The sequence below is a fragment of the Colobus angolensis genome, unplaced genomic scaffold, assembly GCF_000951035.1.
Source record: "Colobus angolensis palliatus isolate OR3802 unplaced genomic scaffold, Cang.pa_1.0 Scaffold311, whole genome shotgun sequence".
NCBI classification, from domain to species: domain Eukaryota; kingdom Metazoa; phylum Chordata; class Mammalia; order Primates; family Cercopithecidae; genus Colobus; species Colobus angolensis.
In genome coordinates this window covers 1,358,422-1,381,509 of record NW_012116389.1, presented here as the reverse complement: position 1 = coordinate 1,381,509, position 23,088 = coordinate 1,358,422, and the positions used below count along the sequence as shown (strand labels likewise).

At 38.0% G+C, this 23,088-nt stretch overlaps 1 protein-coding gene across 1 annotated transcript in view; it reads left to right on the top strand.

Annotated features, from left to right (window-relative positions):
• Window positions 1-23,088, top strand: part of ULK4 (unc-51 like kinase 4) — a 728,320-nt gene that overhangs the window by 277,405 nt on the left and 427,827 nt on the right. Inside the window, exon 30 of the mRNA XM_011950984.1 lies at window positions 13,266-13,358. Within this exon, the coding sequence (XP_011806374.1) occupies window positions 13,266-13,358 (93 nt within the window). The remainder of the gene's footprint in view (window positions 1-13,265; window positions 13,359-23,088) is intronic.

The window sequence follows — 23,088 nt, the reverse complement described above, 5'->3', positions numbered from 1 at the left end:
GGTCTTCTGTGTCGCTCGTGCTAGGAGTTGGAGACTGGAGCTGTTCCTATTCGGCCATCTTGCTCCGCCCCCTACAATTCATATTTTCTAAAGCTCAGGGTTTCTCAATACTCTGTGCCCTCAGGACAGTATTTCCCATGAGCTACCCATTTATATCTTTCTGAGCTCTAGTGCTCCTTTTATCACAATTTTAGAAATACTGTTTAATTAAGGACATTTTCACTAAGGTCAAGAAAAGGATACTTACCAGCAAAACTTTTATATAACTTTAGATTCTAAGTATTAATATAATAGAAGAACATTTAACTGTAAATGTCTGGTTAGTTTCTGTTGATACCTAATGAATTACCACAAACTTGGTGGCTTAAATCAATGCCCATTTATTAGGTTACAGCTCCGTAGGTCAGAAGTCTGCCACAGTGTCCCTGGGTTCTCTGCTCAGGTTCTCACATAACTGAAATCAAGGCATCCCCTGGGCTGAGTCTAGAGGCTCTGGAGAGAAATCTCTTTCCAGGCTCATTTAGGTTGTTGACAGAATTCAGTTTCTTGTGTTTGTATTAGTTTCTTAGTGTTCCTGTAACAATTTATATACACCAACTATCTTAAAACAGTAGGAATTCATTCTTTAAGAGTTCAGGAAGCCAGAAGTCTGAAATCAAGGCGTTGGTGGCGTTGGTTCATTCAGGTGGCCCTGAGGGAGAATCCGTTCTGTGTCACTGATGTCTGCAAGTGATATTTGGTTTGTGGTGGTATCACTCCAATTTGTGCTTCTGCTTTCATACGGCTTTCTCCCTTGTGTCTCTGTCTCAGTTTTCCCTCTGCCTTTCTCTTATGGGTATGCCATCACTGGATTTAGATTTAGGGCCCATGCTAAATCCAGGATGATCTTTTTCTTTGTTGTTTGTTTGTTTTGTTTTGTTTTGAGATGGAGTCTCCCTCTGTCACCCAGGCTGGAGTGCAGTGGTGCAATCCCGGCTCACTGCAACCTCTGCCTCCCTGGTTCAAGAGATTCTCCTGCCTCAGCCTCCTGAGTATCTGGGGCTACAGGCATGTACCACCACACCCAGCGAATTTTTATATTTTTAGTAGAGAGGGAGTTGCCCCATGTTGGCCAGGCTTGTCTCCAACTCCTGACCTCAAGTGATCTGCCTGCCTTTGCCTTGCAAAGTGCTGGGATTATAGGTGTGAACCACCATGCCCAGCCTAACCCAGGATGATCTCATCTTGAGTTTCTTAACTACATCTTCAGAAACCTTCTTCTTTTTCTTTCTTTTTTTTTTTTTTGAGATTCAGTTGTGCTCTATCACCAGACTGGAGTGCGGTGGAGCGATCTCAGCTCACTGCAACCTCCACTTCCTGAGTTCAAGCGATTCTCCTGCCTCAGCCTCCTGAGTAGCTGGGACTACAGGCGTGTACCACCATGCCCAGTTAATTTTTGTATTTTTAGTAGATATGGAGTTTCACCGTGTTGGCCAGGATAGTCTCGATCTCTTGACCTTGTGATCTGCCTGCCTCAGCCTCCCAAAGTGCTGGGATTACAGGCGTGAGTCACCATGCCCGGCCGCCAGAAACCGTTTTTCTGAATAAGGTCACATTGATATGTTTTATGGGTGTTATTACTTGGACATACTCTTTTGAGGGGCAATTACTCAACCCATGGTGCATTTATAGGATTACTGTACCCATATCTGTGCTGCCTTATGTGCCTTAAGGTACCTGCATTTCTTCTTACAGAATCCCTCCATCTTCAAGCTGAAAATGATGTGTCAAATCCTTGTCATGCTTCGACTCTGTCTGACTTCATATTTTGCCACCAGCTTGAGGAAACTCTGTACTTACTAAGTTGGTGATACTGGCCATGGTAATCTTTATCTTGTGGTTCTTGTTTGGATTCGAATCTTGACCTTGCCTATAACTTGGTGTGTATGCACTCACTTCCTCCTTTTTTCAAGATAGTTGGAATGCCAGTGTCATAACTCAGTTATCTGTGTGATTAATGAGCAAAGATTTGCTTCTCTTCTGGGAGAAAAGATACCACATATACTCAGAAAATTACCATGATTTTTATTCAGCTGAGAGACAAGATTTAATTTTAAAGGTTTATGCAGAAGAGAAGAGGCAGTGTTTAATGGAACTTAAGCCCAAATTGACCTTATTAATTAAAATCAGCACCTCTCAGAAGTTTAATATCAAAGTTATTATCAATGAAATGTTAGTACTGAGAGTAGTCTTATACTGACTATTTGGACATTTTTTTCTGAGATGTGTTACATAAGGTGAGGTCATTTCTCTTTTAGTATTTATCTGTAAATGGGACTAGATTTTTCACTCAGGAAACACCATTGCTTATTATTGGGGAGGTGGAAATTTTCATACTCTTACGAATGTAAATCTAATTTGTATTAGTACTACCTCGTGTGATTGTGCATATGCAGTTCAAGATCCTTCCAGTCTTCCTCACTGCCCCTTTTTTTTCTTTTTTAAATTAATTCATTCCATAAATACATATTAAGTGACTTCCATGTGCTAGGCACTGGGGATGCAATGGTTAAATTCCCACCCCTCAGTGAGCTTACATTCCTGTGGTCAAGACAAAGCAATAAAGAAATAAACATGTGGGATGACTTCAGCTAATTGTGAGTACTATAAAGAAAATATGAAACATTGTAAGGGGAGAGTGTGTGTTGGTAAGGGGAATGAGGGAGGGGCTGGCTGTTTTAGTTAGCATAGTCAGAAAAGGCTTAAGTGATGTTGCAAGCTGTGGGAAAAATATGCTGTGCGATTTGCCTTTGGTAGACTGGAACCATTTTGCCAACATATATTTTAGTTTTGTATATATATTTTTTTAGCTTTGAGTGTTTGTATTGAAGAGAGATCATGCTGATATAAATGTGCTTACAATATTTTATAACAGTATGACATTGAACATTTCTCTCCTGGGGAAAATGAGTACAGCCCTTCTTTTTTTGTAATTCTCTTGTGACCTGTAAAATTATCAGGGCCATAATAACTTCATGAATTATTAAGGCTTTGTTTTTTAGAATCTGAGAAAGGAATATATTCCTTACAACTTAGAATGGCATTTCCTTTTAGGAACTGGAATTTATCTGTCAGTGGCAACACACTGTAGGGTTGTTTCATTGCCTTATGAATAATATCCAGCAAAAGTCTTGAGTTTGACTACCTGATTTCTCTGTTTGTGGTTCAAAGGACACTGGGATGGTTCTGTATTGCTTCTTTGTCTCCCTTAGCTATAAGCATTCTATGTTAAAATAGGTATGAACTTGACCATCTTTGGTAGGTATCACAATAGAAAGGAGTATTTTATTTTTGTTCTTTACTTAATTTTTTTTAATTAAAAAAAAAGTTTTGTCTGGGTATGGTGGCTCACACATGTAATCCCAGCACTTTGATAGGCTGAGGCAGGCAGATTGCTTGAGGCCGGGAGTTCGACACCAGCCTGGGGGAACATAGTGAGACTGTCTCTACAAAAAATTAGAAAAAATTAGCCTGGCACTGTGCTGTGTGCCTATAGTCCTAGCTACTTGGGAGGCTGAGATAGGAGGATCACTTAAGCCCAGGAAAGTCAAGGCTGCAGGGAACTGTGATCGTACCACTGTATTCCAGCCTTGGTGACAGAATGAGACCCTGTTTCAAAACATAAAAATTTTGGATATATTATATTTGTACATATTTTTGGGCACATGTGAAATTTTGTTACATGCATGGAATGTGTAATGATTAAGTCAAAAGTATTTGGGGTATCTTATTACCCAAGTGTTTAGTATTTCTATGCGTCAGTATATTTCAAGTCCTCTCTTTTAGCTATTTTAAAAGTAGAATACATTGTGTTTAACTACAGTCACTCTACTTCTCTATCAAAGAGTAGAGCTATTCCTTCTAGTTAACTGTATGTTTTTACCCATTAACCACCTTTTCTTCATTCCCCACTCTGCCTATACATTCTCCCTAGTGTCTGGAATGTATCATTCCACCCTCTAACTCTGTGAGATAAACTTTTTTGGCTCCCACATATAAGAGAATGTGATATTTGTCTGTCTCTGCCTGGCTTATTTCACTTAATGTAATGACCTCCATTTCTCCATTTCATCCATATTGCTGCAAATGACATGATTTCATTCTTTTTTGTGGTTGAAGAGTATTCCATTGGGTATGTATCTCACATTCATTGATGGACACTAGGTTGATTCCTGATCTTTTCTATTGTGAATAGTGCTGCAAGAAACATGGGAATGCATGTGTTTCTTTGATATACTGATCTCTTTTCCTTTAGATAAATACCTAGCAGTGGGATTGCTGGATCATGTGGTAGTTCTATTTTAAGTTTTTTGAGAAGTCTCCATACTGTTTTTCATAATGGCTATATTACATTCTCACAACAATGCATAAGAATTCCCCTTTCTCAGCATCCTTGCCAATGTCTCTTATTTTTCATCTTTTTCATAGTAGCCATTTGATAAGATAATATCTCATTGTGGTTTTCACTTGCATTTCCCTGTTGATGTGATGTTGAGCATTTTTTCATGTACCTGTTGGCCATTTTTATGTCTTCTTTTGAGAAATATTTATGTCCTTTGCTCACTTTTAAATGGGATTATTATTATTATTGTTATTGTTTTTTTACTGCTGAGTTGAGTTCCTTATATATTCTGGATATTAGTTCCCCTCTTGGTTGTGTAGTTTGCAAATATTTTCTCACAGTAAACAGATTGTCTCTTATTTTTTGAATAAAGTCAACAACAAACTCTGTTGACTTTATTGTGCTGTGTAGAAACTTTTAAGTTTAATACAGTCATTTGTCTATTTTTGTTTTTGTTGCCTGTGCTTTTGATGTCTTGGCTATAACATCTCTCCCTAGACCAATGTCCTGAAGAGTTTTCCCTATGTTTTCTTTTAGCGGTTTTATAGTTTCAGGTTTTATGTCTTTAATCTATTGTGATTATATATGATGAGAGACAGGTCCAGTTTCATTCTTCTGGATATGGTTTTCCAGTTTTCTCAGTACCATTTATTGAAGAGAGTGTCCTTTCCTCAGTGTGTGTTGTTGATGGCTTTGTTGAAGATTAATTGGCTACAAATGTGTTGATTTGCTTCTTAGTTCTCTATTCTGTTCCATTGATCTATGTGTCTATTTTTATACCAATACCATGCTGTTTTAGTTACTATAGCCTTGTAATATATTTTGAAGTCAGGTAGCGTGATGCTTCTAGATTTATTCTTTTTGCTCACGATTGCTTTGGCTATTCTGGCCTTTTTTGTTTTTGTCACTGCATATGAATTTTTAGATTATTTTTCTATTTCTGTAAAAAATGACTTTGGTATTTTCTTTTTTTTTGAGACGGAGTCTTGCTCTGTCACCCAGGCTGGAGTGCAGTGGCCGGATCTCAGCTCACTGCAAGCTCCGCCTCCCGGGTTCACGCCATTCTCCTGTCTCAGCCTCCCAAGTAGCTGGGACTACAGGCGCCCGCCACGTCGCCCGGCTAGTTTTTTGTATTTTTAGTAGAGACGGGGTTTCACCGTATTAGCCAGGATGGTCTCGATCTCCTGACCTCGTGATCCACCCGTCTCGGCCTCCCAAAGTGCTGGGATTACAGGCTTCAGCCACTGCGCCTGGCCGACTTTGGTATTTTCATAGAGATTTCATTGTATCTGTAGATTGCTTTGGGCAATATGGTCATTTTAATGATGTTAATTCTTCCGATCTGTGGGCAAGTGGTGTTTTTCACCTTTGATAAATCTTTTGTAGATAAAATTTAACTTCAGATAATTTTCATCAAAAGCATCATCATATTCTACGTTTTTTCTTTTACTTAATCATTGTATAATGTTTTGAGTCTGTGCCTAAATTGGCACATTTAGGTACAGTGATCTCCCTCTTTGGGTTACTAACTACCGAAATGTAAATTGGGATAGTTTGGGAGTCAACGGTAGGTAATAGAGCATAAAGATGAATATTATTTGCTCCCTCTCAATCAGGATAGTCAGGATAATTCTACTACTTCAGTTCTTCGCATATGTTTTGTAAATCTTGAGTGTTATTTAAGTCATTTCTTTTATCTGTTTTAGGCTTTCATAGTGAAAATTTGCTGTTGATCTAATTGAAGAGACAACCCAGAAGAGAGTAGAGCTTATTATGTGCAATTATATTTAACATTTATTTTGAAGTACCTATGTTTCTTTTACTTAAAAAAGTGTGTATATGTATATATACATACACGTGTATACATATATACATACCTATATATGAGTATATATAGGTTTTCCCACCTGACTGCCCATTTCGCTGTCATTTATGTATCCATTTAACTATTGATGTACTTTTATCTATGTATCTATGCAAAACACCAGAGAATCACACAGAGCTCAATCACATAAAAATCGCAAGACTGGGAAGTCCTGAAGTTAACTATTGTTTGATTTATACACAATTTCATTTTATAAAGTTTTGAAGTTGACTAAAGATGTCACCTAGTTCACATTTTGAAAGACACTGTGCAGAAAATGCCAAGAAGAATCAGCCATCTACCCCTTTCTTGTAGCAGTCTAGAGGAATGTACTTAACCTTCTCAAAAGTTAGATTTTACCTCGATGTCCTTGCTGTTTGGCAGCCTGCTATTTACCTAAACCCAGAATATCTCTTTCCACACGCATCTCTGTAAACTCAAGCCTCAGATCCGTGTCGCATTCTATTAGATTTGCATTTTAACACATTACCTTCCTCAAATCCTTCCCTTGCTTAGAAACATTTTAACCTAAAGATTGTAGAACACATTAACAGTATTTACCCAACTATTCAAGACTCTCAATGTTTTGCTTCTTGCCTGCCATTTTAAGTTAGTATCTTCCTGCTTCATTCTATGGTTTCTTCATTCCTGGTGAGATTTCCTTAGCACTTTCTGAAATTCTCTGGAACCTGTCTGTCCCCACTATTCCTCGATATTATATTGTTATTATCTATGTCTGTGACTGTATCTATATTTATATAAGACTATATTATTGGCTGTCTTATAAAATTATCTATACCTACATTTGTAGATGTACTAAAAATCATTTGAACAATTCCTAATCACTGAATATCTAGGAGTTTCCCAGTATTATACATTATATATAATGCTACAAAACCCATTTTTTATGGCTACATCCTTGGACACATCCTTGTTTCCTTTTGTAGAATCTCTAGGAATAGAATTTCTGTGTTAAAATTCATATACATTTTGGCCAGGCATAGTGGCTCACTCCTGTAGACCCAGCACTTTGGGAGGCCAAGGCGGGAGGATCCTTAGAGCCTAGGAGTTTGAGACCAGCCTGGGCAACATAGTGAGACCTTGTCTCTACAAGAAATAAAACAATTAGGTTGCATGAGCCTGTGATCTCAGATACTTTGGGGTGGGAGTGGGGAGGGACCTGGGCTGAGGTTGAGGGATCCTTTGATCCTGGAAGGTTGAGGCTGCAATGAGCCATGATCTTACTACTGTACTCCAGCCTGGGCAACAAAGGAAGACCCTGTCTTTCCTCCCGACCCTCAAAATTATATGCATTTTAAAGGTATTTAAAACATTCTGCCAATTTTTTTAAACAGGATGAACAGTTTTTATTACCAGCTTCCCTTTATGAAACTGCCCATTTTATTGTACCCTTGTTAGCTCTAATTTACATTCCTCCAGATGTTGATGACGTAGACCATTTCTTCCCCATGCTTCTTGGCCATTTATTTCCTTCTTTGTGAATTTTGTCCATTTTTCTGTGGTTGGTTTTTTGATTTGCAGTAGCTCTTTATATAGTAAGAATATTAACTTTTTTGTTTTACCCACATTCTGCAAGTTATCTTTTCTTCATTTGGTTTGTTTATGGTGGTTTTGCTATTGAGAAATATTTAAATTAAGAACTTCAAGGTGGCCGGGCGCGGTGGCTCACACCTGTAATCCCAGCACTTTGGGAGGCTGAAATGGGTGGATCATGAGGTCAGGAGATCAAGACCATCCTGGCTAACACGATGAAACCCCATCTCTACTAAAAATACAAAAAATTAGCCTGGCATGGTGGCGGGCGCCTGTAATCCCAGCTACTTGTGAGGCTGAGGAAGGAGAATGGCATGAACCCAGGAGACAGAGCTTGCGGTGAGCTGAGATAGAGCCACTGCACTCCAGCCTGGGGAACAAAGTGAGACTCCATCTAAAAAAAAAAAAAAAAACTTTAAGGTTATAAGTATTTTTCTCATTCGTTTTACATTTGTTATGCTAAAGAGGCCTTCTTGCCCAACAATATGTAAATATTTACTCATTTTTAGTATTCTAATAAAGTCAAAATTTTTTCCTTAAAATTTTAATTTATTAGAGATACATTTTCTGGAGATATGGTCTAACCAGTCTAACTCCCTTTCTAAATTTACTCTTTCCTGTCCAGTGCTAGGTGTTACCTTTCTTTTCTTTTGATTTATAGTCGTGTGCCACGTGGGATACCTTCTGAGAAATGGTGCATCGTTAGGCAGTGTTATCATTGCGAAGACATCATAGAGTTTACCTTATACAAACCTAGGTGGCACAGCCTACTACACCCCTAGGCTCTATGGTATAGCCTTTTGCTCCCAGGCTGCAAACCTATGCAACCTATTACTGCACTGAATACTGCTGCTACCTGTAATACAATGGTAAGAATTTATGTATCCAAACAGAAAAGATACAGAAAAAATTTTTTATATGACCACTGTTGTATATGCCATCTGTCATTGACTAAAAATGTCATTATGTGGCACATGACTGTATGTGTGTATTCTTTATTCCACCCTATATGTAATAATAATTGTGGTTGTATAATGTGTTCTAGCCTTTCATGTAGCAGAATCTTCCTCATTGTAGGAACATTCCTCAAACCCTGAAGTTTCTTGAATATTCTGGAATCACTCCTTCACATTCTCAGAGCACACTCTATTGAGATGAAAATTTGAGTCTCTGACTTAATCCCTGCAGAATGGACTTCTTTATTATACAGTTTCTTCTCCCTCCCCTCAACAAAATTGGAGACACTTCTCCACTTGACCAATTGTTTGGCACATCCCTCAGAATATTTTCTCATGATAATCCAGAGTTGTTTATATACCAGTTTCAGTTTTCTCCCAGCTGACCTAATTGGGCACTGTCTATACCAAGCACTTGACACGATAGGGATTTATTAATTATAGGATTGGTAATGAAGAATTAAGAGTTGGAAACTATCTCATCTTCAGCTTCTTGCCTTAGGTCCCGAATATGTGATTTTTTAAAGGGATTTTCTCTGCTTCGGAATGGATCTGAATTTAGTATGAATGGTCTTTCTTGCCTGCATCTTTCCTGTTTTGGTCTCTAGCAAAGACATCTTGCTTAGAGAAGATCCTAGAGAAAGAAGTGTGAGGTTCCAGGGCACTGTCTGGACAGGGCACTGTTATGTTCAACAGTGATCTTAATCTCTGGCCAGCCTCAGGGCAGTTGTCTCCATCAAAATGGACCAGCTCTTCATTTCAAGAGTCAGGGCTCATCACTATATATTTTTTTCTGCTAAGTTGCATTCAAAGGAGTGCAAGACTCAATTACTAGCTGCTTTTTCAAAGACGAGCTTAATAAATCACAGCCTACTTTTGGCTTGATCTTGCTGACCATTACAAACCTATCATTTGATTAAACTAAAATATATTCAGTATTTATATTCTAAGCATGCCCAATATAAATTTTGCCTTCATTTTTTCCAGCCGGAGGGAAACAGAGCAATATTCTTTGGGAAAATTCTTACGCGCAAGCTAGTGCAAGCTTTATTCTTCCCTCCTGTTTCAAGGTTAGATAACCTCAAACAACCTCAAGACACTTTGATTTCAGCCAGTAATGTTTCAGCAGTGTTTTTTCTTTGTCTCTCTCTCTCTCTCTCTCTCTTTTTTTTTTTAAGAGACAAGGTCTTGCTCTGTCACCTAGGCTGGAGTGTACTAGTACCATCATAGCTCACTGCAGCCTTAAATGCCTGGGCTCAAGCAATCCTCTCGCCTCAGCCTCCTGAGTAGCTAGTACTATAGGTGTGTGCCATTGCACCCGATTAATTAAAAATAATCTTTTTCTTTTTTTATAGACAGGGTCTTACTATGTTGCCCAGGCTGATCTCTAACTCCTGGTCTTCTGTAATTCTCCCACCTTGGCCTCCCAAAATGCTGGGATTACAGGTGTGAGCCACCATCCCTGGCCAATGTTTTCTTTTTACATTTGGTTTCTGTATGTTTCAAGTCTATTTTAAGATACATTTTCCAGCCCTGTTGAGAATGTTTTTTTCTGTTGTATTTCTAAGTGGTTGTTGTCCATATTTCCTCTTGTGATTTCCACACAAGCACGTGAATAAGACAATTACTTGGGAAGCTTTATAAAAATTCACAGGCAAGTATGTCTTGGAGTGGGAACAAGGAGAACTGGTTATCCAGGGTACATGAAGGACTCATCAGAAGTTTCTCACCATCACTTCAATTTGATTCTGCCTGGCCAGACAATTTCCAAATACTGGGAAGCAGTGGAAGAGGATTGTTATTTTATTTCTGACTTTAATGACAGTGCCTCTCAGTTTCCTTCTTAGTGATGTATGCCATAAAGGGTTAACTCATCATGTGTAGGGTGTTCAAACTTTGCACGTTCTAAAGAAACTGATCCTTGACTGCCGCCTGGGAGATAACTTCCTGGCCTTGGAATATCCTCCCTGGTAAGAGTGCCTTTGAATACATGAGACCTTGAGCCATGCCTGATAATTTATGGTAGTAACATTGTGAGTTATGATGGGGGCCTTGGGCTACAACACATCAGCTTGACCACTGGAGGAGCTAGAGACTGGGACACTAAGGTCAGTTCCACAAGTGATCCACGCCTACATGACCAACCTCCAGTAAAAACCCTGGACACCAAGGCTCAGATGAGCTTCTCTGGTTGGTAGTACTTCACCAGTGTTGTCACACATTGCTACTGGGAAGAGTAAACACTGTACAACTCTACTGGGAGATGACAGCTGGAAGCTTGTCCTGGTCTCCCCTTGTCTGTGTCCTATGCGCCTCTTCTCTTTGCTGATTTTAATCTGCATCCTTTCACTGTAATAAACCATAGTTGGGAGTATAACAAGTTTTAAGAGTTTTGTGAGTCCTTCTTGCAAATTATTACACTTTGAGAATATTCTTACATACTCTTTACTCAAGATGGCAAGAACCTTTTATTTCATAAGAATTCGTAAAGGAACTAATGATCTCTCTCTAGTATGCTAAGTTGTGTCTTTTTTTAAACAAAATTTGAAGTAGATGTTAAATTTTATCAGACATTTTTATTATCCCTAAAGATGCTTGCTTGGTATTTGTTTTATTTATATGGTAAAATATATTAACTGATTTCCTAATGTTGATGTTTTTCATTCTTGAAATTATTCACACTTGATTATGCTATATGTTTTATACATGGGCAAATCTTTTAACTACTATAATTTTAAAATTTAAGCAAATTTTCTAAAATATGATATTTCCTGACTTCTTAAATAGAACACTGCATTCCACTCAACATTGTCTTGACTCATTACCCCAGTTTTGGATGTTGTGGTGTGTAGTGGGCTTCAGGTCCCATTTGAGTTTGAGCAACTTCTTACCCTGTATTAAATGCTCCACGGACTATTCTTTGCTTGGGGTTCTTGGGATTGATTTCTTTTGTTTTTCTTATGCTTTCAAGTCCTACTTATAATTCATTGGTTGCCTTTCTGTAATAGTCCCTCTCTTCTCTTTACTTAGCTCCTTTTTAATGATTGTGGGCTTACAGGCTATATAATTAGGCTTGTTATACAGTGATTTCCAAAATGACAGTAAATAAGCTCTGAGTAAGCGTGGGGCCCTATTCTCTAGATGAAAGGCATCTGTTTTATATCATAGATTTTTAAAATATCCAGTTAGGAATTTTAGAGATATTTTTCTCCCTTTTTAGTTGTTGCGTATTCCAAAGAATTAAATAATAAAATTGGTTAGTTTGTTCATTTATTCATGTGATGCTTGTTTATTGAGCATCTACACAGTGCTGCATACTGGAGAGTAAACCTCAAATAGGTAAGATGTAGTACAAAAATCAGCCTCTGCCTAGCAAATCACATGGGAAAACAATCTTGGGAGAACTTCATTGTGGAAATTTTGATGAAAACATTTTGAGTTTTATTCTCTTTGGTAATAAATTTAATTTAGGACTTTTTTTCCAAAAATTTTGTAAACAAAATATTGTCATTGGCTAGACATCTAGGAACTTCACTGTCAGAGTACACCCAGTTAACACTTAGCTGATAAGGGTAGTTCACTGTGCCTCAACTGTTTGAGCAGACAGTCTGGTTTATGCTGAACACAGCTGCTTTCCTTCTGGGAATCTGGAATTTTCATACATTTTAGATAGAGGTTGCCTACATGACTAGTGCCTCATAAAAACTTTGGCCATTGAGTACTCAGTAGACTTCCTTGGGCAGAAACATCACACACATGTGCTGCATTTTCATTGCTGGGGGAAGAGTGTGCTGTGTATGACCCCTCATGGAAGACAGAGGACATAAGGAAACTGGCACATGATATCCTGTAGTCCTCTGCCTGCATTCTTTCCCATGTGATTCAGAGGTGGCCTTACAATGCTGCTGTGCTACATCTTAGCCATGCTGAGTCCTGTGAATTCTCTAGTGAGTCTCTGAATGTGAGGATGTTCTTGGAGACCTTTAACACAAATGCCTAGTGTTTACTGATCTCTTACTATATGCCTAGCTCAGTACTAATTGTTTTACATGGGTTATCTCACTGAATCTTCCCAACAGCAATATTTTATGAAGTAAGTGAGTATCATTATCAGCATTGGAGAGTGAAGTTGTTTCAAACTTCATGAGGTTAAGTAACCTGTGTAGGTCCTATAACTCCTACATTTATTTCAGTGTCTGTATATGTTTCAGATGTTTGTACCTTATGGTATATTATTTCTATTGTTCAGAGTAGCATTTAAGTGAGGACAACTACTGAGTTGTTTTTTCCTTTTGTCTTTCTGTATTTGGTTTATTCTCTTATTCAATAGAGCATATTTGCCAGTAACTTTCTGAGAAGGGGCACATGAGAGGTATATTACTTAAATCTTTATTAGTGTGTAAAATATCTTTCTGTCTCAAGCTAAATTGATAGTTTGGCTGGATATAGAATTCGAGGTAGGACATAATTTTTCCTACTGAGTACTTTTTAAATATCTTTACCATTTCAGGTATGAGCACATTCTTGTAGAACCTGACCCAGTACCAGCCTATGCTCTGAAACTGCTAGTCGCGATGACTGAACACAACCCAACCTTCACAAGGTACTGGAAGTTCATATTTCTTTTTCTTGTGTCTCACCTATAAAATGAATTTTATATGTTCTGAAAATGTTATTAAAGATGAGATTCCAAAAGACTAACGTTTGAGTTGTCAAAATCGTCATTTTTTTAATGTTTCATGGATTGTAATATCTGTCATTTATGCTGTTTTGACTCTCGTTCTCATATTTTTAATTCTTATTAGAGTCGGCATACTGTGGAATGCATACTGCTTTAAAATGATAACTTCTCTTAAGAGATAAAACAATGTATGTACTTTAAAAATTGGTGCCTCATTTTGTACTGAGCAGTTTATTAAATCTCAATAGTATTTATCGACTATTATTTGCTACCATTTTATTTAGTTGACATGCTTTTGTTTTTTTGAGGTGGAGTCTTACTCTATGTCACCCAGGCTGGAGTGCAGTGGCGCAATCTCAGCTCACTGCAACCCCTGCCTCCTGGGTTCAAGCGATTCTTCTGCCTCAGCCTCCTGAGTAGCTGGGATTACAGGCAGCCACCACCATGCCCAGCTAATTTTTGTGTTGTTAGTAGAGATGGGGTTTCACCATGTTGGCCAGGCTGGTCTTGAACTCCTGACCTCAGGTGATCCACCCACCTTGGCCTCCCAAAGTGCTGGGATTACAGGCATGAGCCACCCCACCTGGCCGATATATATATATTTTTAAGTGGTAGAGAGCTTTTATCTTTATCGAAGGTACTGAATATGATGATGCCAAATTTCTTTAGAACTAGTTGCTGGGATGTTTTTAGTTTTGAAAAGAATAATTTGTCTGAGAGGTCCACAGAAGGGGAAGAAAGGAGAAAGGAAGAGGTTCTTTTTGCTTTCAAACAAGAAAACTTACTTTCTTGTACAGGTGGTATCTGAGGACCTTTTGGGATTTGAATACCATCTGTAGGTGCAGTGCATCTCCAGAGCTACCAGTTGGTCTTTAACAAAGAACTAAATCAGATAGCCCCTACCATCTTGATTTCCTCTTGTCTGCTGTCCAATCACAGAAAGTACTGCATTATTATGAGCCACTATGACTGTTGTTACTAGCAAACAAGAAAGGCTGTTATTAGAAAGTGCTCATATCCAAAACACTCATCCCAGTGGGTGTGTCAGGACACATAGATTTGCTGTGACTGAGTCACAGGAGACAAGTTGCTCTTGGTCTTTTGGGTTTGGGTTATGCTGGGGCTGTAGTAGTTCTCGAGCCTATTACCTTCCCTTATCCATTTCCAAAGGATGCCATGTAAATACTACCCTCTATTCTCTGAGCCATGGTGCAGAATACTCCGGGGAGCACTAAACTAATACCCTTTTCATCTTTGCCAATTGGAAGCGAAGTGTTTGCTTCAGTGTTTCTGTAGCCTTTTAGAGAGCCTGAGCAATGAGCCTTCCAAATTCATCACTCAGAAGGGATCGTTCCCCATTCCTGAAGAAGAAATTTAATTCTAAAGACTGAATCTGTATTAGAAGTTGCATAAAAATTCAGATAGTTATTTCTTTCCTGGACTTTTGACATCATGTGCTAATACTGTATCCTAATTTTATCCTTTCATTAGATTGAACAGATTGCAATTACTTTTTTAAATGTAACTTTGGCTCATTCACATGTCATGTTTTCTAGACTCCTTTTCCTTCTTGCCAACTCTATTCAGCTTAATTTCCTCATATTGAGGAGAAAAACCCTAGAGAAGTAGAAATAGTTCTTTGGCCTCTATAGAATCTTTTTATCTTAAAAGTGATTGGAGACTAGGTTTAGAAGTCCATTTACTCTAGTTTTTAAAAAAAGTTTACAAGCAGACTTTAGTGGAATAGTTGTTGTATTTTTTTGTTTTGATCGAACAAGTAATATTTGAGTATACTATTTTTGCCTTAAATTCTAACAATAAAATCAAGAGATCTTCTTGGCTTCTCCGTCCCCCACACCCTCTGCCTCACAGGTTTCTCCCTTAGGGGTAGTAATTGTTATAATTTTGGTGTATGTCCTCCTGAATTTTTTCTGGCTACTTAAATTCTGTCTGTCTGTCTGTCTGTCTCTCTCTCTCTCTTTCTCTCTCTCTCTCTGCCTGCCTGCCTATCTGTATGTATGTATATGAGTGTATATATACGAGTATACACACACATATGTGTATGTACCTGTGTATATGCCTCCTGGGTTCAAGCTATTCTCCTGCCTCAGCCTCCCGAGTAGCTGGGATTACAGGCATGAGTCACCATACCTGGCTAATTTGTTTTGTATTTTTTGGTAGAGACAGGGTTTCTCCACGTTGGTCAGGCTGGTCTCAAACTCCCAACCTCAGGTGATCTGCCTGCCTCAGCCTCCCAGACTGCTGGGATTACAGGCGTTCGCTGCCACGCCTGGCCTCTTTTCTTTCTTTTATACACAACTAGCATGTTATGTATGTTTTTCTGCCCTTTGATGTTTTTCACTTAACTGTCTATCCTCTAGATTTACTTCTGTATCAATACATAGAGAGCTTCTACATTGTGTTTTATGGTGGTAAGATCTTCCATTGCATGGATATAACTTTTCTAGTGTCTAGTGGATAGACTTGTTTCTCATCTTGTGTAATTGCAAATAATGAATACTCTCATAAATGTGTAATTTTGTACGTATGAATGTATATCTTATAGGATACTTATAGGATATAAATGTATTGAGTATCAAAGGAGAAATACATTGAACTTTTTTTGTATGGCCAAATTTTTTTCCCTTGGGTTTACCATTTTACACCTCCAAAGGACATATCTGAGGATGCTTACTTCTCTACAGGTCTTGCCATCAAAACTCATTAAACTTTGCAATGTTGCCATTGTGACAGGTGAAATGAGTTATTTCAGAGTAATTTTAACATGTATTTCTCCTATGAGTGAGAATGACTACCCCTTCATATGGTCAAGGAATGCATGTATCTTTTTCTTCTTATGCCCTTTGCCAACAGTTCCTCGGTCTGGACAATGCTACTTTTCAAACCAAATCATCTTCTCTTGGCTTTCCATTGCACATATACACCACAGTCACCCAATCCATTTTACTTTTAACAAAGTCTGAGTTGTTCCATATTTTTGCTGTCATGAATAGTGCAGCCATGAATATTCCTATGCAGGGGTAAAAATGCTGGGTCTGAGGGCTTGTGGTAACCCAGATCCAACGGATACACTGTACCATAAAGGAGTTTCCCAGGTGGGTTGTACCAATTTACATTTCTATCAGCATTGTTCAAGAGGCCCCGGCTGTCATGTAAACGTTAAGTAAATAAATAAACAAACAGGTTTATTGAGATATAATTTACGTGGATTAAAATCACTCATTTGAGGTATATAGTTCTATGAGTTTTGAAGAAGGTACACAATTATGTAAACCACCATCACAATTAAGATAAAGAGAGTTTCTATCATTCCAAAAAGTTCCCTTGTGCTCCTTTGAATGTTACCTCATAATTCTGTTTGCTTGGGGAATATGACCACATTGATTTTATATTTCATTTTAATTTTAAAAATTTATTTTTCAGAGTTAATATATAACATGTTCGGAACTTCAATATTTGAAAGGGTATACAGAGAAAAGCAATCCTTCCTCCAGATAGAACCACTGCTGCCAGTTTGTGTGTGTGTGTGTGTGTGTGTGTGTGTGTGTACTGTTTTTCACATAGACAGTAGCATGCTGTCTTTATCATTTCTGGACCTCTTTTAAAAATTAATAGTTTTATTGAAATGTAATTCATATAATATCTGTGTCACTCTTTTAAACAGATACGTAGTGTTTCATTTTATCAATATTACATATTGATTTAACAAGTCTCCTTTAGGTGAATAGTTGTTCTTTCCTAATCTTTTAGTATTATAAAACAAAGCTACAGTTAATGAAATAGGACATTGATCATGTGTGTGAATATATGTGTACCATAAATGAGACATGGAATTGCTTATCAAAAGAGATTTAAGCAAGTGATTTCCAAACTTGGCTGTACAGTAGTATCACTTGGGGAGCTTCTAAAAAATTTGAAGTCCAGGCCATACCCTAGGCCGATTAAATCACAATCTCTAGGGCTAGACACTGGCATCAGTAATTAGACGCTCCCCAGCTGTTAAATGTACAAACAAGTTTGAGAACCACTGGTCTAAGTATTTGTAATTTTGAGAGATGTTGCCAAATTTTCCCCAATCTAAGTTGTGCCAGTTTTCTCTCTCCACCATCTGTGTTCAAGTGCCTATTGATTCAAACCTTTATCAAATTAGTGTATATGTGATCTTCGCCATTCTCTTATTGTGACAATTAAGTCTTTGATATTAATTTCTAGTTTTATTGCATTGTGATCAGGTAATTTTTTTTTTCTATTTCTGTCTTATTATTTGCTTTGGCCTAATATATGGTGAATTTTTGTGAATGCTCTGTTTGTATGCTTACTGTAACCAAAAAAATTAGTCTTTGTGCTAGGGAATGTCACCCCTGATTTTGGCAAGTGCCTAAAATGGCACTCATTAACCTTAGAGATCCTCCCCAGTTATTTGGTATCAGTAGTGGTTTTTTTTTTTTTTTTTTAATGAGACAAAGAGTCTCGCTTTGTCACCCAGGCTGCGGTGCAGTGGTGCAATCTGAGCTCACTGCAACCTCCACTTCCCAAGTTCAAGTAATTCTCTGCCTCTGCCTCCTGAGTAACTGGGATTACAGGCATCTGCCACCACGCCTGGCTAATTTTTGTATTTTTAGTAGAGATGAGGGTTCATCATCTTGGTGAGGCTGGTCTTGAACTCCTGACCTCATGATCCACCTGCCTCGGCCTCCTAAAGTGCTGGGATTACAGGGTGTCAATGGTTTTGAGGCAAAATGGTCAACTACAGATGTACATCAAGTGTAGAGTGCCTTAATTGTTTGTGCAGATAGATTTCCAAATATGTAAAAATAACCATGAACAATTTGTTACAAGTTTAACTTGCTTATTAATTGTATCCAACAGCATCATGTTTTTTGAAATACATGTGTTTTAATTTTGTTTGTATATATTATGAGTTCAGAGTACCATATAATAACTATTGGAACATTAAACCATCCTGTACCAAGTGGAGCATTATGTTTTTTTTTTTTTTTTGAGACAGAGTCTTGCTCTGTTGCCCAGGCTGGGGTGCAGTGGCACAATCTTGCCTCACTGCAACCTCTGCCTCCTGGGTTCACGCCATTCTCCTGCTTCAGACTCCTGAGTAGCTGGGACTACAGGCATTTGCCACCACGCCTGGCTAATTGTTTGTATTTTTAGTAGAGACAGAGTTTCACTGTGTTAGCCAGATGGTCTCGATCTCCTGACCTCATGATCCGCCCCCCTTGGCCTCCCAAAGTGCTGGGATTACAGGCATGAGCCACCGCATCCGGCAGCATTATGATTTTTATGTGTTTATTCTTATTTTATAGAATTCTTAGTTGATGGAAGTCGTTAAAGCTTAGTCATATTACCATTGGGAATTTATTGTTCCCCTTTAAGTGAGGGATGAGCATGATCAAATCTGCATTGTACATGACCAGGATTTAAAAAAAAAAAGTACTGCCCTGGTGGATCTAGTTTATTATTGAGTGTATAGCAGAAAGGTAAGTTGTTTGCCATGTTGGTGCAGTTTTATTGGGAGGGAAGTATTAACACTCCCCTGAGCACTGCCCTATTCTCTCTCCTTAACTTTACAGTAGGTTGCACCAAAATCATTCCTCTCAGAGAAAGCAACACTCCAGTATCTTGTTTCCATTAAGAGATAATGAGCTTTCAGCAAATCTTCCTTAGCAAACAAATTACATTTTAACTTCTTCCAGTTCTTTTGGAGCAAAATTTAGCTGTTTTCCTGAATTGCAAAAAAAAAAAAAAAAAAAAAAATTGTTTACGTTCTGTATCTAAGAATTGTTGTTATTTTAGTTTGCTTGTTAGAGCTATTTGTTTAATGACAAGATTCATAAAAGTCCTGTTCATCAGAATGAAATTTTAGGGATCTCTTAAATGAAGTTCACAGTGAATTAATGGTATAGTGTTGAGTGAAAAGTACTTCTGGCCATATAGTCATCAGTCTTCAGCTGACTTCTCTCATTAGTTTTTGGTTCATTTGTTCATTCTTTCATTGATTTATCAAACATCTTAATCAGCAACTACTGAATGATGACAAAAATAAATATGTTCTTACTCTAAGGGTGCTTAGTATTTAATGACAGAGATAGATTTATAAATAGGCTTTTATTAAACAATGTAATGATTTTAATACATGTAATGATTTTTTAATGCCATGTCTTTTGATGATGATGGCATCTAAAGGAATTTAACCCAACTAGCTGTATGATTTTGGCCAAGTTGCTTCATTTGTCTGTACCTAAATTCCCTCCCCCTGGAAAATAAGAGTAATAAATATTTATATTTCTGTGGACCCCCTAGTCCATAGAAAATGCCATATAAGTGTTCCCTCTTCCCCCTCCTTTCCTTTCTTCATCCTTTCATTATTCTTAGCGGAAGAAATATTAATATGAATATTCCTAAAAGAGGTAATCCCTTTGACAGAAGGTAGAAATGTCTAGTGGTATTGATTCAAACCAGAGCTGCAGCACCCTACAAAAAATTAGGGGGAAAAGTTTTTCAGTAGCAGAAAAAACTTGCATGGACAGGACGGTCTTTCTGAATTGACTTTGCAAAGCAGTTGTGCAAGCCATTGAGGATACCCCAGTCACAAGATAGCTTCCACTTCAGTTTGCCTTTCAATTTACTATATGCCTTAATAAAGTTAGGCATTGCCATATTCTTACATATTTTAATTCAAATTTTGTAGTCTGGTAAAAGTAAAAGCCCAAATCATCAGAGATGTTTGAGATATTTTTTAAAATGTTGTTAAGATAAGCCATTTAAGTTTTTTACCCTCAATTAGCTGAATTTATACAGCTAAAATATTTCATTTGATGAAATCTCAATATGTGAAATAACCATGTAACTATGTAATAAATTCATTCTAATGTTGCCCAGGGTATAGAGCACTGATGTGGTCACCACTTACTGCAGCCTTGAACTCCAAGCCCCAAGCAGTCCTTCTACCTTAGCCTCCTGAGTAGCTGGGACCACAGGCGCATGCCGCTACACCTAGATAATTTAAACAAATTTTTTTTTTTATAGAGATGGCATCTTGCTATGTTGCCCAGGCTGGTCTCAAACTCCTAGGCTCAAGCAATCCTCCCGCATCAGTCTCCCAAAGTGCTGGGATTACAGATGTGAGCCACTGCATCCCACCAACTTTATTAGAATGAACTGATTTCTTCAGAAATAATTTGATGCTTCTCAAGTGACCTGTGTGTATTGAAAAGCCTCATAATGAGACTCAAGTCAGTCTCTGAGTCTGTAAGACTCCTGTTTCTCTTTTAGGGTCACTCATACGTGGTTTCTCGTTATTCTTCACTGGTACTCTGCAGAATAAAATACAAGGTTTCTCTAGTGGGAACTGAGCTCTTGAGCATCTGTTTTTAACTTGCCCTTTCTTTTTGTGACTATAGCTCATGTTCCAGTGCTCTCAGCCATTTGTTCAAATTGGGTGCACATTCATGCTTTTCGTCAAAGTAGAATTTCAGGGGATAACGCAAGCATAAAATATTTAAAACACTGAGCAAATTTTGAGTTTTCGCTCCTTTTATCAGTCTCTTGATTCAAAAGCTTTTAAAAGACCCCCTTTCTCTCTGCCTTGATTTTAGGATTATAATGCTATATACTTACCCAGCATGTATGATTGGTGTTTAACAGTTTTGAGCATAAAATTTTATTTTACTGTTGAAAAGTTTAGCATTTTGTTTTTCCTATGGAAATCCTTTTTCTTGATTCAGCTGTCAGTGGTTGTTAACTATCTTTGAAAGCTGTTGGTAAAATAGCACCTCTCATTCTAAAGGAAATGTTGATAGTTAGATATGTTTGTTTTATGTTGTCTTGTCTGGTTCTAGAGAAATCCACAATTTATAAGTATATTTAGAATAGATACATGTTGTCCTTGCAATGGATTTCTTGATTTGTGAACCTGTTGAGTTTGTGTCTGTTGGACTCCAGCCAGGATAGTTATTTCAACACAGTGATATTTTCTCACTGTTTTCTTTTAGCGTAGATGTGAGTTTACGGTCACATGAATTCTTAACAGTTTTTTCTGGGTCAGAAGTGGATGGCTTTTTGGTGTGAGATTTATAAGGAAACAACTTAGGTTTATTGTATACATTTATAGTGATTCCCCATTGTGCATTGCAGAGTGGTTTTAAATCTGACTGGATTCAGTAAAGCTTTTTATGTTTTCAAGACTTCCTAAGGTCTGTAAACTTTCCCTTGTCATCTAAAGGGAGACTGGCAAACTGTGACCCATATGGCCAACTGGCTTGCAGCCTGTTTTTGTGTGAGGCCTGTGAGGTAGGAGTGGTGTTTACATTTTTAAAGGGTTGTAAAACTTACAGAGATGAATGTGAGACAGATTCTGTGTCTGGCAAAGCCTAAAATATTTACTTCTGGACACTTTTCAGAAAATGTTTGCTGATTCTTGCTTTAAAGGAATGGAAATTTTTGGTCTTTATTCACATGAACACAGAATATAGGAATTTTAGAGCTAGATGGAACTTTGGAGATCATCTGGGTCTTTTAAAATGTGGATTTTATTATTCAGGTATGGCAAGGCCAATAGATGAGGAGACAATTGCCATTGAAAAAATGGTTTGTTACTAAAAGATCCAAGAGCAAGGGCATACCATGCCACTGAGTGCCATGTGAGGAAGAACCAGGGCCAGTCAAGGGGCAGAGGAAAATGTGGACAAGAACTTTTACTGTGGTTTTCATGGGAAGAAACAGGCAAGACAGGGTAAGCAGCCTTAGGATTGGCTAGTTTGAATAATTTCAATGGGCTCTGGAGTGTAGGGGCTGTCCCTGGGTGTCTAGTACCTGACCCTGGAGTTATCAGGGCAGAGGAATATTGGCCTACAGTGTTAAGAGCTCAATAATGGAGATGGTTATGGCTATGAGCTAAGGATTGGTCAGTTTGCATTAGAAAGACATGCTCAAAGGCTAGTTCTTTGCTGTCTCTAGGAATTAGCTAGGCCTGGGACAGGCATTCCCTCTAGGTTAGTAAGACCCCAGGATATCAAAGCATCAAAAATACAGAGTAAAAAGATATTGTTAGTATACTGTGCCAATGTCTTCATTTTATACATCAGGAAAATGAGGCCCCAGCAGTAATTTGTGTGTCCTAAGGCCCACAATCAATTTGAAGCAAGATCAAATTTTGGGTTCACATCTCCTGGTTTATTCATGGTGCTTTGTACTACTCAGCAGAGTCCCTTTTCTTCTTTTAAAAATCCAAATGAATATCACAGAGAACTTAAAGTCAAAGTGTTTTAAGTTTCCTTGTGTCACACTTGTAAGAACAGTCCAATTTCTCAACACAGTCATTCGTAGTGTCATGTGGATAAAAACAAAAGCATGATTCTTCTGTTTCCCCCTGCTGTCATCATGAGGACCCCCACCTCTTTTTGCTTTTCATTACTGTGTTGCTCTCGGAACTATTTGATTCGTAGTTTGAGTCTGTATCCTCGTTCAGTTTAGCCTCTTCCTTCTCCCACTGTCCTAGGTTTTGAGCCCTGTTCTGGCTTATGACTTAAACCACACTGATAGGGTTGATATCTCTCCTTTTTATGTTAATTATGATATAACTCATCACTTTATCTCCTCCAGAAACAAATCCAAGCCT